At 52.1% G+C, this 14,594-nt stretch overlaps 1 protein-coding gene across 1 annotated transcript in view; it reads right to left on the minus strand.

Moving 5' to 3' along the window:
* LOC309685833 (electroneutral sodium bicarbonate exchanger 1-like) overlaps positions 1-14,594 on the minus strand; it is a gene marked incomplete at both ends in the record, with an annotated part of 55,357 nt that overhangs the window by 3,516 nt on the left and 37,247 nt on the right. The window contains 18 exons of the mRNA XM_082501539.1: positions 121-372; positions 969-1,130; positions 1,484-1,597; positions 2,304-2,465; positions 3,358-3,463; positions 3,566-3,811; positions 4,693-4,826; positions 4,961-5,135; positions 5,631-5,722; positions 5,887-6,033; positions 6,475-6,562; positions 6,941-7,098; positions 7,223-7,311; positions 7,476-7,664; positions 8,616-8,776; positions 8,968-9,103; positions 9,507-9,650; positions 10,360-10,441. Coding sequence (XP_082357665.1) covers positions 121-372; positions 969-1,130; positions 1,484-1,597; positions 2,304-2,465; positions 3,358-3,463; positions 3,566-3,811; positions 4,693-4,826; positions 4,961-5,135; positions 5,631-5,722; positions 5,887-6,033; positions 6,475-6,562; positions 6,941-7,098; positions 7,223-7,311; positions 7,476-7,664; positions 8,616-8,776; positions 8,968-9,103; positions 9,507-9,650; positions 10,360-10,441 — 2,637 coding nt within the window. The remainder of the gene's footprint in view (positions 1-120; positions 373-968; positions 1,131-1,483; positions 1,598-2,303; positions 2,466-3,357; positions 3,464-3,565; positions 3,812-4,692; positions 4,827-4,960; positions 5,136-5,630; positions 5,723-5,886; positions 6,034-6,474; positions 6,563-6,940; positions 7,099-7,222; positions 7,312-7,475; positions 7,665-8,615; positions 8,777-8,967; positions 9,104-9,506; positions 9,651-10,359; positions 10,442-14,594) is intronic.

The raw sequence follows: 14,594 nt of genomic DNA on the forward strand, positions 1-14,594 counted from the left end.
CAAGGTTTGGGATCGCCTCCTCCTCTGCTCCACACCTACTCAGGCCTGGAGGGAGGGGATGGTTTTTGTATAACCTCCAAAAAGCTCACGCTTGTTGGGCATTTTGCATTTTCCTCTTACCTTTAACACCGAAGTGAAGAAGACAGAGCAGCCCATGAGCACAAAGATCATCAAGCCGGTGACTCTCTGCTCTCGTATCCCCAGAAACTTGGGTTGTTCTCCTGGAGCTGAGCAGCCAGACTCCACTTTGAGGCTATTGACGTGGGTGATGGACAGGACAGTCGCAGCCACAAACCAGGGCAGCCCCATCACGGAGCACACCCCGAGCATCACGGCCACCATGAAAAGGTCCAGGTGGTACCCGCATCCTTTCTGTGGGCAGCAAAACAAGGAACAGAGCATCCCACAGCACAAGAGCGAGGACAACGTCGCGACTCAGACTCAAACCCTACTCGGGCGCAAGTCACCCTCTTGAAAATTTAGAAGAATTGGCAACAAATAAGGATGGATCTGGTCTTTGCGCAAGCACCTTTGGTGAAAATCTGGCAGGAGTTCAGACCAAGTGGATTTGGGAGGTTTGTGCAATAGCTACTTCTCAAACAAACAAACAAACAAACAGACTATTTTCATTCATAAAGAAATTTCTACTGCTTGTAAGCAAGATGTGACCCTGAGTTATCCCTGGCAGTGCGTCAAAACAGTTCGTTCCCCCAGCTCCTGCTGGCGTTTTGAAACAAAAATACGCTTCTATAGTGCTCGAAAATTAATTTGCTCCTCCAAAAGATTGCTCATCTGAACTCCCCTCTTGTTTGCTCCCTGTGACATCACTAATCCAGCAGAGCATCCTGCCACACAGCCTGACATTGTCCCAAACCAACGCCTTCACAAAGCACTTGGCATAGGAGCTTCTCCCCACACCTGCAGCCCAGAGTGGGGTGGGGATGGGGTCAGCTCTTGCAGCCCCTTACCTTCAGCTTGTGCTCCTTCCTGTTGACAATGACAGCCGTGATCTGCTGGTCCATGAATATCAAGATGGTGCAGAGCAGAGCTGGGATGGGCGCGGCCAACACCGTCCACCAAGGGTTGGGCCCTATGGGGTTGACCAACCACCCGCGGTCGTCTCTGGTAGGCTGCAACAAAGCCAAAACACACATCAGGATCAACTCCCAGCCCAGCCACTTCACTGGCTTTGATTTTCCTCTCCATCGCTGTGCCGCCTCATCTCCTGGCCCTGCCTTCATGTCACCCTCTCCTACGGGGTTCAGCAGTGCCAGTGTCCTCGTCGCAAGCACCTATAGATACTTCTGTAGGCATCAAGTTTTGGGGCTGGCGTCTTCTTTCCAGAAGGAAACGATGCATTCGGAGGTGGAAGAGGAGATGGTAACACCTCCAGCATCTCCAGACTCAGCCCTGTCCTGTCCCAGCATCACCTTGTGGCATCCCCAAGAGCTGAAAGTGGCTCCACACCAAAACACCCCATTACCTTGAACATGTGGGGGACGTGGAGCTTCGGCGATGGGATCCCAACCAGGAAGTCAATGAGCACCATGATGACGATGGTGAGGAAGACACCAAAGTCACTTACTGTGGACCGTACCTGGGGCAAGAAAGCAGAGCTGAAAGGGACAGCACAAACGGGGCCATACCGTGAGATGGAAAAGTTAAAGACATCAACAGCATTAAGGCTGGTTAACAAATTCCCACCACTCTGAGGACATGCAGCCAAATCCCTCAGTTAGATGCTGTTGCTGTGTTTGTACCTGCAAGATCTGGTGTCAGGCAATAAAAAAAGTTTAATTAGGTGGAAAAGGGTGGTTTAAATTCAAACCTTAAAAAAAAAGCCAATAAATATTAAAAAATAACGAAATAGACGTCTGCCTCTACAGCTGCACTCACAGCTACAATGGGAATAAAGCACTGAGGCATCATTTACTCCTCAAAAGGAAGAAACAGTGTCTTTTGTGTCTTTTTCTATGGCAGTTCCTCATTTGAATCAACTTTCCCCTTGGGCACAGAAGGTGAAAAAAAAAACACAAACGAAAAAACAACAAACAACCAACTTTGGAAGACCTGATTTCCCACTGCCTGGGCAAAAAAACCGCTCCGGGGCAGGTCGCGAGGCAGGTGGGAAACGCTACGATCGTTTTGCACTCCTGGAAATGAGTGAGGGACATCCAAGTTTGGCCTTCAAGGTCAACACTTCCCAGTTTGACCAAGCAGTGGCAAACACTGCTTAGTGCTCCGGGAAAGCCATTTTGGGAAATGAGTGGGGAGACTGCTGCTGGCCACCGTCTTCTACCTACTCTGGTTGGGAAGTAGCGGCTGGTTTTAAACTTCTTCAATAAGCCCGACAGGACAAAGGTGGAGAAGAAGAGGATGCAGCACCAGAAGAGGACATCGGGTGTGTAGGGGCCATCGTGTCCACAGGCAGGTCCACGAAACTCTCCATGCAAATACCGACATTCCTGGGGAAACAGAGCATCAGGACACAAAGGTAGTGCACATGCGGCAAGGAAACCTCGGATAACTAGGGGGTTTGGAGGATCTTGCTCCAAGATCTGTGACCTCGGGACTGCTGCTGCCAGCGGAGATTTATATTTAACAATCAACAGCAGCTGAATAAGTGACACATGGAACTACACAGACAGCGGAGAGAGGAGATGTGATGGGACACCGTACCACAGACCTATGGCACATCCTCTGCTTGAACGGCAGGTAACCGTGGATGAAGAAGACACCAGAGGGGAAGGAAACACTGGAAACTCTTGGGGAGAGTGAAAGAGGGAATGGGGAAGGAGGGCTAAGACAACAGTGACAGGAAAGGAGAAGAGACAAATTGTCCCTTCCCAGGGGTGGGCTCACAGGACACGGCCAAGGGGGGTGAAGATGTCCATAAGAGTGTCCCACCCTGTGCCTGAGCTCTGCTTCCAGCAACAACAGCCCAAGGGGCTGCTCAGACATGCAAGTTTATGCACGTACCTTCAGACAGCGCTGAGTAAGAAAGCAAGGCCTGGAGTTACTAGGAACCAATTAAGGAAGCTAATTATGGCCTTCAAGCATGAACTTAAGTCCTCCAACTTCTCCAATAACCAAAGCACCCACTGAACCTTGCTCCCAGACAGAACCGCTGTCCTGAGGATAACAGTTATTGCCCACCATGTCGGGGATGAGGTGGACTCTCCTTCCCAGGCCCAAGGGGGTTAAACCCACACCTTAGACTGAAGTAACAACTTTTCCGAGCAGCGCTGGCACAGTTGGAAGCCCATCATCACCTGAAGGGCTCTGAGCTTTGCACCAGGCCAGTGCCCCTGGACCCCACGGCCGCGGCACGAGGAAGCAGTGACTCGGGGCACTTACAGTCACCGTGAGGTTCTCCCAGGTGATGCCAGACACATTGATCTTGGTGCTCTCCCAGAACTGCAGGGTTTCGTTGCTGGGATGGGTCGGTGCCTCACACTTACAGCTGGGAGGAGAGAAGCCAAGACAGGGGTGAGGGGAAGGCGATGGAGGTGCAGCCCTGAGCTCCTGCCAAGGGGCAGCGGTGTTTTAGGAGGAAGAAACCCACTAGGAGATGGTGAGGAAGTCCAGCTTGCTGTGCGTGTGCACAGGGTAGGTCTCTCGCAGGTGACTCAGCTTCTCCAGAGCCTCATAGATGAAGATGATGCAGATGAGGGAGGCGAAGGCTTCTTCGGTGAAGCGGGTGATGTAGCACACCAAAGAGCTAGCATCAGTGGCCACCAGCACTATGCAGAAGAAGGCGGTCCACAGACCAATGCATGCCCGGAGAGAGAGATAAGAGAGCGCGTAGTCCCTGGGAAAGCAAAAGAAAACGCAGGGTGGAGAGGGCAGCAAGAGACTCCAAGCCGTGCCTTCCTTCGGGGAAAGTCGGCAGCAATTCAGGAGCGTGTCAAGGCTGCGGATGGTAAATGCAGTTTCCGGTCCTACGACAGACAGCCTCGGGGCTGCGGCACAGGGTGTGGGCCCGCAGGAGGAGAGGCTAATTAATCCTTATTTAACAATGACCTTGTGTTAATGCCTCGGAGGCTAATTGAGGTCAGGTCCCTGTTGTGGAAGGTGGTGTTCTCCCACATCACCCCGATGCCCTAACAGCGAAACCGGCTGGGTTTGCACCCAGTTACCTGCTGCCAGCAAGTTGGGGCTTCATAATAAATTTAATTGCAATAAGGGGGTTAATCTCCCATCACAGTTGCCACAACAAAAAGCCTGTCATGGAAAATATCCATTTCGCCTGAAAAGCTCCTGCTTTCTCAAAAATCATCAAAACATTGGACCAGAAAACTCTTTGGATATGTGGGTAAAATATATTTCCACTTCCAGCAAAAATCATGCAAAAAAGTGCCCGAGTTTGTACTGAGAGGAAAGCAAATCTTCCCTCATTCCCAAACCAGAGTCATTTGCCTCATCTTCCCTGTGCAGCCCATCTCGGGCATCCACATCCTTGTGGTTTCTCCTCCTGCTCTTTCACTTTAACCCTAAAAACCCCGAACCACCCATCCATCCTTCAGAGACCGAGGGCTCCTGCACCGTCACATACTAAAGCAGCAGCACGTGATGTCTGTGACACAGAAGACAACTTAAATCTACCAACTACCACTAAGAAAAACATCCTTTCTCCATCCCTGCCTTCTTCCAAAGGCGCTCGCAGCACCTGGCCGCAGCAGTCAGCCTTACTTGCAGAATTTGTAGAGGATCTTCTCGAACACGAGGACGGGGCCGGTGCTGCCGAGGATGGTGAGAGGTTGGCCAGCAAAGAGGGAATACACCACGCCGGTCATGGATGCGCCCAGCAGCGACTCCATGGCACTCTGTCCGGGGAAGAGAGGCAGCAGTGAGTAATTAAATCATTAGGGGGAAAAAAACAAGTGCAAATTCACTGCAGCAAGGACTTCTGCAGGAGTTTTGTCCTCCCCCGTGCCACCCAACAGAGAGAGGTGCTCACTATGTGGCCGTTGGTCGCCTCCCCCAGCAGTCCCCCGAAGGTGATGATGGGGGACATGCAGGCACAGTAGAGGAACAGGAAGGACGCCAGACACTGCAGGCTCAGACCATCCCGAAAGTCACTCCAGAACCAGGGGGCTTTTCGCTTCACATCCCGGATCAAACCTCCAAAGAGCCTGGAGGAAGGAAAAAAAAAAAACAACAAAAAAACATTATCGTGGAAGACCACGTTAAGTTTTCTTGGCTGAGGAAGGACAATCACAAGCACAGAGTAACTTCCGTTGCTAAAAAGAAGTCTCCTTCTTCCATTTTAGCCCCAGTAGAAACTGAGGCATACAAAAAAACCCCTCCAACAAAAAGAAAAAGAGACCAAACCTGAGAGCCCGTCCCCTCTTATTGCAACAGTCCCTCACTTTGAGAAGCAGCAGAGCTCTACCTGGAGGTACTTACACATCTGCTTCCACCCCAAAGCAAGAAAACCTCTGTGCAACCATGCTGTGGCTCAGCCCAGCTGCCCAAATGTCCCACCCACCCAGCCCAGGGGACCAAGCTGGGAACCTGGAGCCCCTTCACTGACCCAGTTCACCCCAAAACTCTGCTAGAAGGGAGGTGCGCACTCAGATTTTAGGGGCAAACAGAAAAGCACCCCACCAAACTATTTCAGTTCACACCTTCCTGTCCGCTCCAGTTCAGGACCGCTGTGTTTCTCCGGCTTGCTGTGAGAAGCACTGTCATCGAGAGCTTCTGGCACCTTCCTTTTTTCCTGTTAAAATGGAAATAAGATAAAGATATGTCTTTGCAGCCACTGGCTTGTTTTGCTTTTTGGGCTGGGTACGTGACCTGTGAATTTGGGCCCCTGAGCAGCACCCCCAGCCGTGCTGCCCTCCTGCCCATCCCCCTCGTGCCTCCTTCTGCCGCAGCACCCACCTGCGAAGGGACGTTTTTCGGGGGCTCAATTCGGATAGAGGGATCCCACTCTCCTGGCGGCAAAACCATGACCTGATCCAGAAACTCATCGATGCCAGCCACCAGGTCAGCCCGGTTCTTGGCTTTATAGGCAACGTCGTGGAAAACCTGCCGTAGGAGACAACCTGGTGAGAGGATGACCCATCTCGGATGTCCTAACCAGTGCAATTAAGTCTTGGCTAAATGCAAGGTCATTTCCCCCAAATCGCCTGTTGGATTGAAATGGCAGGAAATATTCCCCCCAAAGGAAAAATCTGTGCATCACAGTATTTGTAACCATCTCCACCAGGCTTCCGTCCCCCATGGCACACCACAGCCTTCTGCTTCAAGAGGAGAAGTTTCACTGGCCCTGGCAATGCCACCACTGGGGACAGCATGCTGGGGACCCTGGGGAGAAGGATGAGGCACAGGCTGCAGCCCAGGTGGGATTTTAGCCTCCAGCAGGCAGCTAAGAGGGACAGCAAACCCTCTTCCTCACTACTACAGAGACAGGGAGAGGTGAAGAAAGCCCCAAAAAATGACCCGGAGATATCTCTTATCTCGTCACACCTCATCCGTCATGATAGTAGCCATGGACCTGCCGATCTCATGGTACTGATGGGCTTTTCCTCCTGGTCCAAGCAAAACAAACAGGAACCTAGGCAAGAAAACCAAAATGAGAGAGAAGAACATGGCCTCACTCAAAGGGTGCCCAAGGAAATCCCTGGGAGCTCCCAGCCCAGAGCATGGCTCCAGGGGGGACGTGTAGGCTCACCGACTCCGGTGATGAATTTGAAATGCATCAAAACCAAATGCAAATTTGAATTTTGGGCCAACTTTCATTAAAATTGGCCAATGGGTTTAAAAGCTCCAGCAGGGAAGGGAGGAATGAAAGCAAGGAGATGTGGGTGGGAGAAACGTGCTTGCTCCCACTGGCCGTGTTCCCCTGGGACACCCAACTGATGCGTGAATTTGGTGTTTTGTTGTGGTGTTTGTTTTTTTTTTTAAATAAAAACTTTGTGCTTCTCATTCAGACCTCGTTGGGATGGGAACTTCCGTCATGCCCAAGAGAAGGACAGCTGGGCTCAGGCGGACAAATGCCACGATGGGCTGGCGAAGGAAATCCAGCTCTCCTACGAGCACGTTGCACGCTTCAGCCCCGGTGGGAATTTTCTTCATGAAGCGCAGCTCCGCCTGGGCACAACAAGGGATTTTCAGGCCATTACCCCAAAAGCAAAGCCCACAGCACTCTGCAGAACACTCAGTTTGCAAGAGCAAATCTGGCCCTAAAGGCGTAAGAAAGCTACGAGTGTCTCACCTTGCTTAGATCCATCGCATTGCTGTCATAGTTCACCCCATTTTTAGCTTCTGCAGTGGTGGGAGATGGGTGAGGAGTGAGTGTTTGGGCTGGGAGGAGAAAGAAAGACACTCAGAAAGACAGGCAAGGAGCAATCGGGACGCTTCTTTGCCAGGAGAAGTCTAATGGGGCCAAAGCCCTGCAGAAACCTTCACCTGGTGCCAAAGCCTGGCAGAAACCCTCACCGGATACCAAACCCTGCAGGAACCCTCACCTGGCTTGTCGAGGGGATGCACGTCTAACTGCTTCTTGCTCGTGTCAGCAAACGAGCAGACGATGGGGAGAAGGTTGTTTCTTTTCTTCTCGTTCTGATGGTGATGCTTCTTCAAAAGCACTTCTCGAACTTTCACCCGCATGCACTCATCAAACTCCACAGACTGCTCTTGCTGGCCCAAGATCATATCTGGAGATGGCAACGGGAAACGAAGCTGTCAGAGCAGAAAGTCCCCAAGCCCCGACCCCTCAAGCCCCCGGCGAAGGCTGCGCCACGCAGGATACCCTAACGCGGGCTCAGCCTTGCTTAGCCAGACGTTTTAATGCAGTTCAGCCTTTGCAGCCAAAGGAAGAATTCTCTGTTGCTAAAAGCCATCATCAAAGTGCTTATTCATCACTCCGCTCAGATAATTATTCCCCATCCTAGATAATGTCATTTTTTTGCCCGATCTGGCGTTTCTAGACAGACTCTCTAGACTGGACACATTTCAACAAATTATAAGCAATCTCTAGCACAGACTTTCCCAGAGTTTCCTTTGCTCATCAACTGCAATTTGCCAAGCCCGGGGAGAAACGTGCTAAGAACGGCTCCGACTTCTCCAGCTCTTGCAAGGGCTGAATGGAGACCTGCCAGTCAAAGATAATTTCTCCAAAGCCGCTTTTTCAATTAACTTCAATTATCTTCCCCACAGAAATATGCTGCTTGGTCACCTGCCAGATAAACTCTGCCTTTAAAGCTCTTAAATCCTGGATGTTAAGGCAAGAGGAAAAAAAAACAAAACAAAGAACGGGAGGAAACAGCTTGTAGTAAGTAGCTTATTTAAGGAGGTTCAGCTCTTAGGCAGACTCCGTGTTCCTGAGAGCAGCCTGCCAAGCCCTGACACTCCTTTCTGGCCGGAGAATATTCTCTAATCGCCTCTCTGACCCCACAAATTGCTTTCAAAAGGCTCCCATACTGGGAGAAAAAGCTGATGTGACTGTTGTACACCCAGTCTACATCCAAAAAGCAACCCACGATTTAAAAACACAGCGCGACTTCTGGAAAAGGATGTGCCATTGGGGCAGGGTTTGATACGGGAGTGAAGGGCACCGCGGCAAATTGAGCTCAGCCGTTCCCGGCGGGACGCAGCGTGCTCAGTACCTGCGATCTCTTCGATGCTGTTGGCACAAACGTCCAGCAGCACCATCCCGTTGCTGATGCAGCTCCGCAGCTCAAAGAGGCTGTGCAAGGACAGCGTGGCCACGTAGGGCTTGCTCCAGCGCTCGCCGCCATCTTCCACGTCCTCCTCAAACTTCAGCCACCTGCGGACATCGGGCACGATCAGCCCCGTTGCAAGAAAACAGCCTCAGCTCTGCAACCCCTTCGGTGCAGCTACGGGGCGGCAAGAGGAGAAGGCTCCGCGCATCGGCACCTGCAGCTGCAAAAGCTTCGCGTTCCGGAGAGCGGAAGGCAGAGCCCACGGCCGCCACCGCAGCCGGCGGCAGGGATTTACCTTGCCGTTTCCTTCCACTCGGCATCTTCACCCGCCTTCAGGAAGATCTCATCCAGCTCAGTGAACAAGTGGTGGGGAACATGCTGCTCGTCCTCCTCGGTGCTGAGGATGAACTGCACCCGCTGGGATGGGGTGTCTGGGGGTAGAAGATAAATCCCGTTACCACACCTGCATTCGACCCGTCACGCTCACACGCAAAGTGGCCATCGATTGGCACCAGTTCAGCCCTAAATATTGGGCTAGCCCCTCTCCCCCGGGTCTGGCCAGGCTTGCACAGAGCCACGGAGAAGGAGAAGCATCTGTTCCACCTCTGCATAAGGACGGGCCACTTTCCTTCCCCACGTTTCCATTTTTAAAGGCAGGATCCCTCTAAGGAAGACCAGCCTCAATCCATTATGCCTTCAACTGCTTCCCAAATAATGCCACTTTCCCTCAGAAGAACAGCAAACCACACAAATCAGCCACACAGACCTGCTTGCAGAGGACCCCGGCACCCACGCAGCCCCGAGAAGGCTCGTGAACACTGCGGCGGGACTTACAGTGGTAGCCCTGCTCCATTGGGGCACAGTCCTTCTCCCGTTCCTTCTTCCGATGCTTCTGGCGGTGGGGTCGGTGGTGCCGGTGGCACCGGTGGCTTTGCCTCACCAGCGGCATCCGCACGCCCACGGACAGGGTGCGGTGGCCTGCGAAAAAAGCAGTGTTCGCATCACTCTCGATATTGCGGAGACGGTTGACGCCGCTGCCACGATTAAACCAGCGCATCCATCCCAGGAGGAAACACCAACTTCTCTTCATTTTAGTTTCACTGCATCCCTGAATGTCAGAGACATCCTTTTTTCCAAGCCTGTTTTACTCTAACTTTGCAACAACAGAGCAACAACAAGCGATGGCTCCGGGTCACCTAAAAGTGCCCTGAAAATAGCAACCCTTGTCTAAAATTCCAGCTTTGGCTGGACAACACTCAGACCTGCTCATTAAGCAGCGACAGAAGATAATTATTTTTAAAATCTTTGTATGGCACAAGGCAACAAGAGGAGATCCAATCAGTCCTGTGATAATGAAGTCTGGAACAAAAAAAAAAGAAAATCACAGCCCTGTGTCTGCAGCCATCAAATTATTCTCCTGACCTCTCCAAGCCAAGAGCAGCCTCTGAGAAAACAAGCTGGGAACTACCAAGCTCTGTGGCCAACGCTCACACCGCAGATGCCATGGGGGCTTTTTCCCCTCTGTCTAAAAGCCATAATATTAAAACAATGTGAAAATAACTGTGCTTGTTTATTTAGAAGCACGCCACGTTTCGCTGCAGGTGATGCATACGCTGAGCACAGGACGCGGCAGGGAGTTAGCGTGACGGAAAAACGCGTGGGGCTGGTGGCACCTCTCCCGACTCACCTTCCAGCTCCTCCTTCTCATAGTGAATAGTGACAGCGGTGCTCGTTCTTCCCTGGTCAATCACCGCCTCCTCGTCGTGTCTCTGTTTAGTGAGGAGAAGAAGATACAAGTTGGGACCAGGTGAGGAGAGCTCCCTTACGTCCTCCCAGTCATCACCCATCCCTGCGGCCACGTGAGCCCAAGAGCATCACACCTCTGCGTGTCTCCTCCTCCAGGCACAGCCCTAAAAACACGGACTTGGAGGTTTTTATTCCCATACCCAAATAAAACCACCTGTAATGTCACCTGTATTGTATATACCGTGAGTCTGGAAGGATTTACTAAAAGGGGAGACAGTTGAGTGTTTCAAACCAAAACCAAACCTCCTGCTTCGTTCTTGTGGTTCCTTTCGAAAAATTAAAAATTAAAAAAGGGATTTCCAAACTGGGGGTGGAGTGGGGTGGGGGAACCCAACTCCACACTTTTGAGCACAGCCAGTTTCATTCTCCAAAAGTGATACCTGCAGATACTCACTAGATGGCACTTGGCCACAGGACATGGCCACCATCAACCTCCAAAGGCCCTCAAGAACCTGCAAGGGTGAAGCTTCGACTTCAACCCAACCAGGCTCGGGCTTCTCTTGCTGCAAGCCTGCTTTCCACACAAAACTGCGTTTTTCTCCTCAAAAGAAAAGCCAAAGACTAACAGCTAATGCCCTCCTTGGCTGAAATACCACTGCCAGCGCTGCACAAAGAGCATCTGTGCCTTAAAAGCTGAAGGAGAATTACAGGCGTTCTCTTCTCCCCTTGCCCCTGGGCTGGGGAAGGGCATCACCGGGATTACCACGCTCAAAGAAATAAAAACCCAACCACGTCTCACACTCGAGTCGCAACTGCAACTTTGAAAGGGCCTCCAGGAAACCCTTCTCTTTAGAGAAGAGCAAAACACCAGAAATCTGCTTTTTATCCTCCAAATCCCTGCTTCGACTGAATGGCATCATCTGCTGCCGCGCAGCAGCGACACTCGGGAAGCTCACACCTCCCGCTCACCAGTTAATTTAATGAGCAAAAGGAACAAACGTTCCCATCTGGGAATGAGTTTTTTCTGGCCCCCGAGTACTAATTTCAAAGCCGACTTGCTGCGACCTCCCCGCCACCTCCCGGCACTCGCCCGCGTCACCCGGCAGCCGGATTATGACACGCCTGTGGCTTTCCCGTCCTCTCTCCCACGACGATCTCCACCACCCTCCGTCCCTTCTTAGCAATGCGTCTGCTCCCCTCCAGATTTACCGGAAAAAAAACTCAAAAACCCAAACCCCATCCTCAGAAAAGGCACGGGACAAAAGGGGCTTAATCAAATCGCTTTAAATGGCAATTTTAGTAAAATCATTACTTAAGTAAAACACCAATTTGAATTAAATCACAATTTAAGTAAAATCGCCACCGAAATAAAACCCCAATTTGAATTAAATCACTGTTTAAATTAAATCGCAACTTAGATACAATCACAATTGAAATAAAATCGCAATTTAAATACAATAGCGAGCTTGAGTGTGTTACAGGGGTGTCAGAGTGGGAATAAACGGAGCGATTTGGGCATCACAGCTCCCCAAATCCCCCCCGAGCAACATGGGGAAAGTCTGCTTCTCTCTCAGAAACCATTTTGGCTCCGTGCTCCCACCCACGATGCTAAACCTGCCCCCGGCAGGGCACAAAGCATCGTCCCCCTGCATCCTTCCCTGCTCTGGCGACATGCCAGTGGGATTTTGGGAAGTCTCCCCCCCTTTTTGGGGGATGCACAGCCCCTCGGCACAGCCCTCCCACCTGTAACTCTTCCAGAAGTGTCATTTTGGGACCCTCGTCCTGCTTCATCCTCAAGTCGGTCACCAGTTTTGGGGGATAACTGAGCCTCCAGATCAATCAGAGGACCAATCCCTCCGACTGCAGACCAGTGACTCCCAGTCTGCACCATCTCCAGCACATAAACAGCGACCGTTGCTGGGATCGGAATGTTCAGGGTGACCCCGGCAGTTATTTAAAGCTATACACCCCAATACTGCTCCCGCTTGGAAAACTTAGCGGATGGGGAGAAACCTGCTCTGTTTTGAGGAAAAACTATCCAGAATAGAGAAAAGGGGTGGAAACGCTGCATCTCGGCAGGGCAAAAGGTGTTACACAGTGTTTGGGTGTATTTGAAAGCCCAAACTGCCAAAAGACCATGTGAGGCACAAACCATTGGGGAAATGCCCGTTATGGGGCAGCCCTGATTTTCATCAACATTTCCTGCATCAAATCAGGGTGTTTCAGGGAGGTCTCCCTTCGGCACAGCCTCCGTCCCTTCGCGGCTTCCATAAAGCCTCGTTAGCCAGACCAAGTCCTACGCCGTACGGAAATGTCCAGAGAAGCCCCATGTTTTACTCTCCTCGCTTCCACCACCTATCTCCAGCCCTACTTTATGTTCCGAGCGGAGCTAATCCCTCATTTCCAGCCTACAGATCCATTTGCTGTCATGAACTTCCTCCCTGGCGCTGCTCAGCACAAAGGTTGACAGCCCCGGCTCGCCCTGAAAGGTGACATGGGATGTAAAATAACACAGCGAAGAAGGGTGACACCGAGGTCTAATCCGTTAAAATCCCATCGGGATCCAAGCTCAGATCTCTGCTGCTTTTTTATTATTTAGTATTAAAGCTTCAGGCGCAAAGACAGGAGAAAGAAGCCAAGCGGGTCCGTGGCAAGACGCTCCGAGCATCCCATCGCCCTTCCCCAGTTGTTGCAGCAGAAATCGCGGCAAACCTCGCACAGAGATGCCACCGAAGGAAACGGTGCCACTCAAAACCCTCTTTTTCCTGATTAAGCCACTCAAATGGACTCAGAAAGGTTATTTCATTGAGGAAATCGCTGGAGGATTTAAGGATTTAATAAGTCTATGGGATCTGTGGACGCGTGGGCTTGGGATGGGATGGAGCAGGATGGAGAGATGCCTCCAGAAAGCGAATTATCCCATCCCAGGATGGGTACCAGCACTCACAGATGCTTCGCCTTCCCTCTTTGTCCTTTGCCGCCACTGCCAGGCGCCTGGAAAACATCAAATCATCGAAACTGGGCTGGGAAAGGGGATGGCGAGCTCACTTTTGACTTTCGGAGCAGAGGGTGTTGTTCCATCTCAAGAAAACTTCTCCAAATTATTATTTTGCTGCAGGGTTTTTTTTGTCCCAGCAGGAGAGAGAGGGACTTTTGACTGTCCTGCCTCAGTTTACCTGTCTCAGTGCAACTCCTCCGGTTAGAAAGAAAAATCTTTCCCTGGGGAAGCTTTGGTGTAATTGAGGATGAGGAAAAGCACAAAGCAGAGGTTCAGGTCCGGCTTTGAGTCCTCCCGGTGCCGGGGGAGGCCAAAAGCATAGCACAAGCAGGCAAACTTCCCACCTCGGCCCCCTCGTCCTGTCACATGCAAGCTGGACTGGCCACCAGCAGCAGGAGGGAGGATTGATGTAATTAATCTCGCGCAAAGTGTAATTAATAACACTGATCCCAGTGTTATAAGGGGATGAGGGGCCAAACTGGGGGAGCTGCTTTGGTGGCGGAGCACGAGACTCCCCTCCTCGCCCCTCTCCATCTCCATCCTACCCAGACGAAGCCACCGGTCCTGTGGCTCCCTCCTTTGCTATCGTGGGGGTCAGCACCGTCCCCTGCGGGGACCCCTCTGGCTCCTGAGCCAGGATTTGGGCTGTGACGGGGACTGGACCCGGGAGAGGACACATCTCCAGAGCCCCAAAGTGGGGCTGTGAGGGGGGGACACACACAGGTCACAGCTGAGCATCACCAGGACGTGACCGTCTTCCCTTGCTGGCGGAGACGCAAATTCCTCTCAGTCTTTCCCGTGAGCTGTAATTTCAGGGCAGATTAATTAATTCCCCACCTCTCGTTTGCCCCCAAGAGCAGCTCCTGCAGCCGGGTCCCATGGGTGCAGCGGGGGGGCGGACAGGCCCTCCCCCGGGCCAAGGAGATGCAGAAAGAGGGGGGGACCACCCAGCCACCTCCTGCCTGCACCCCAACACCGGGCGCATCCTTGCAAGCGCCCGGTGGGACAATAGCTGAGGTGACCGGGTGGCATGGGGCTCTGCGGGGACAGTGGCCTTTGTCCCCCTGCTCTGAAGGGCCGCAGCATCACCAGGGGGTCACATCGAGATGTGGAGGAGGGGGGGTCTGGTGGGGAGACCCCCAACAGGCATTGCCCAGGTGCCTTCCTCCCCTCCTCAC

This window comes from Vanellus vanellus (assembly GCF_965231255.1).
Source record: "Vanellus vanellus genome assembly, contig: HAP1_SCAFFOLD_49, whole genome shotgun sequence".
Lineage (NCBI taxonomy): Eukaryota > Metazoa > Chordata > Aves > Charadriiformes > Charadriidae > Vanellus > Vanellus vanellus.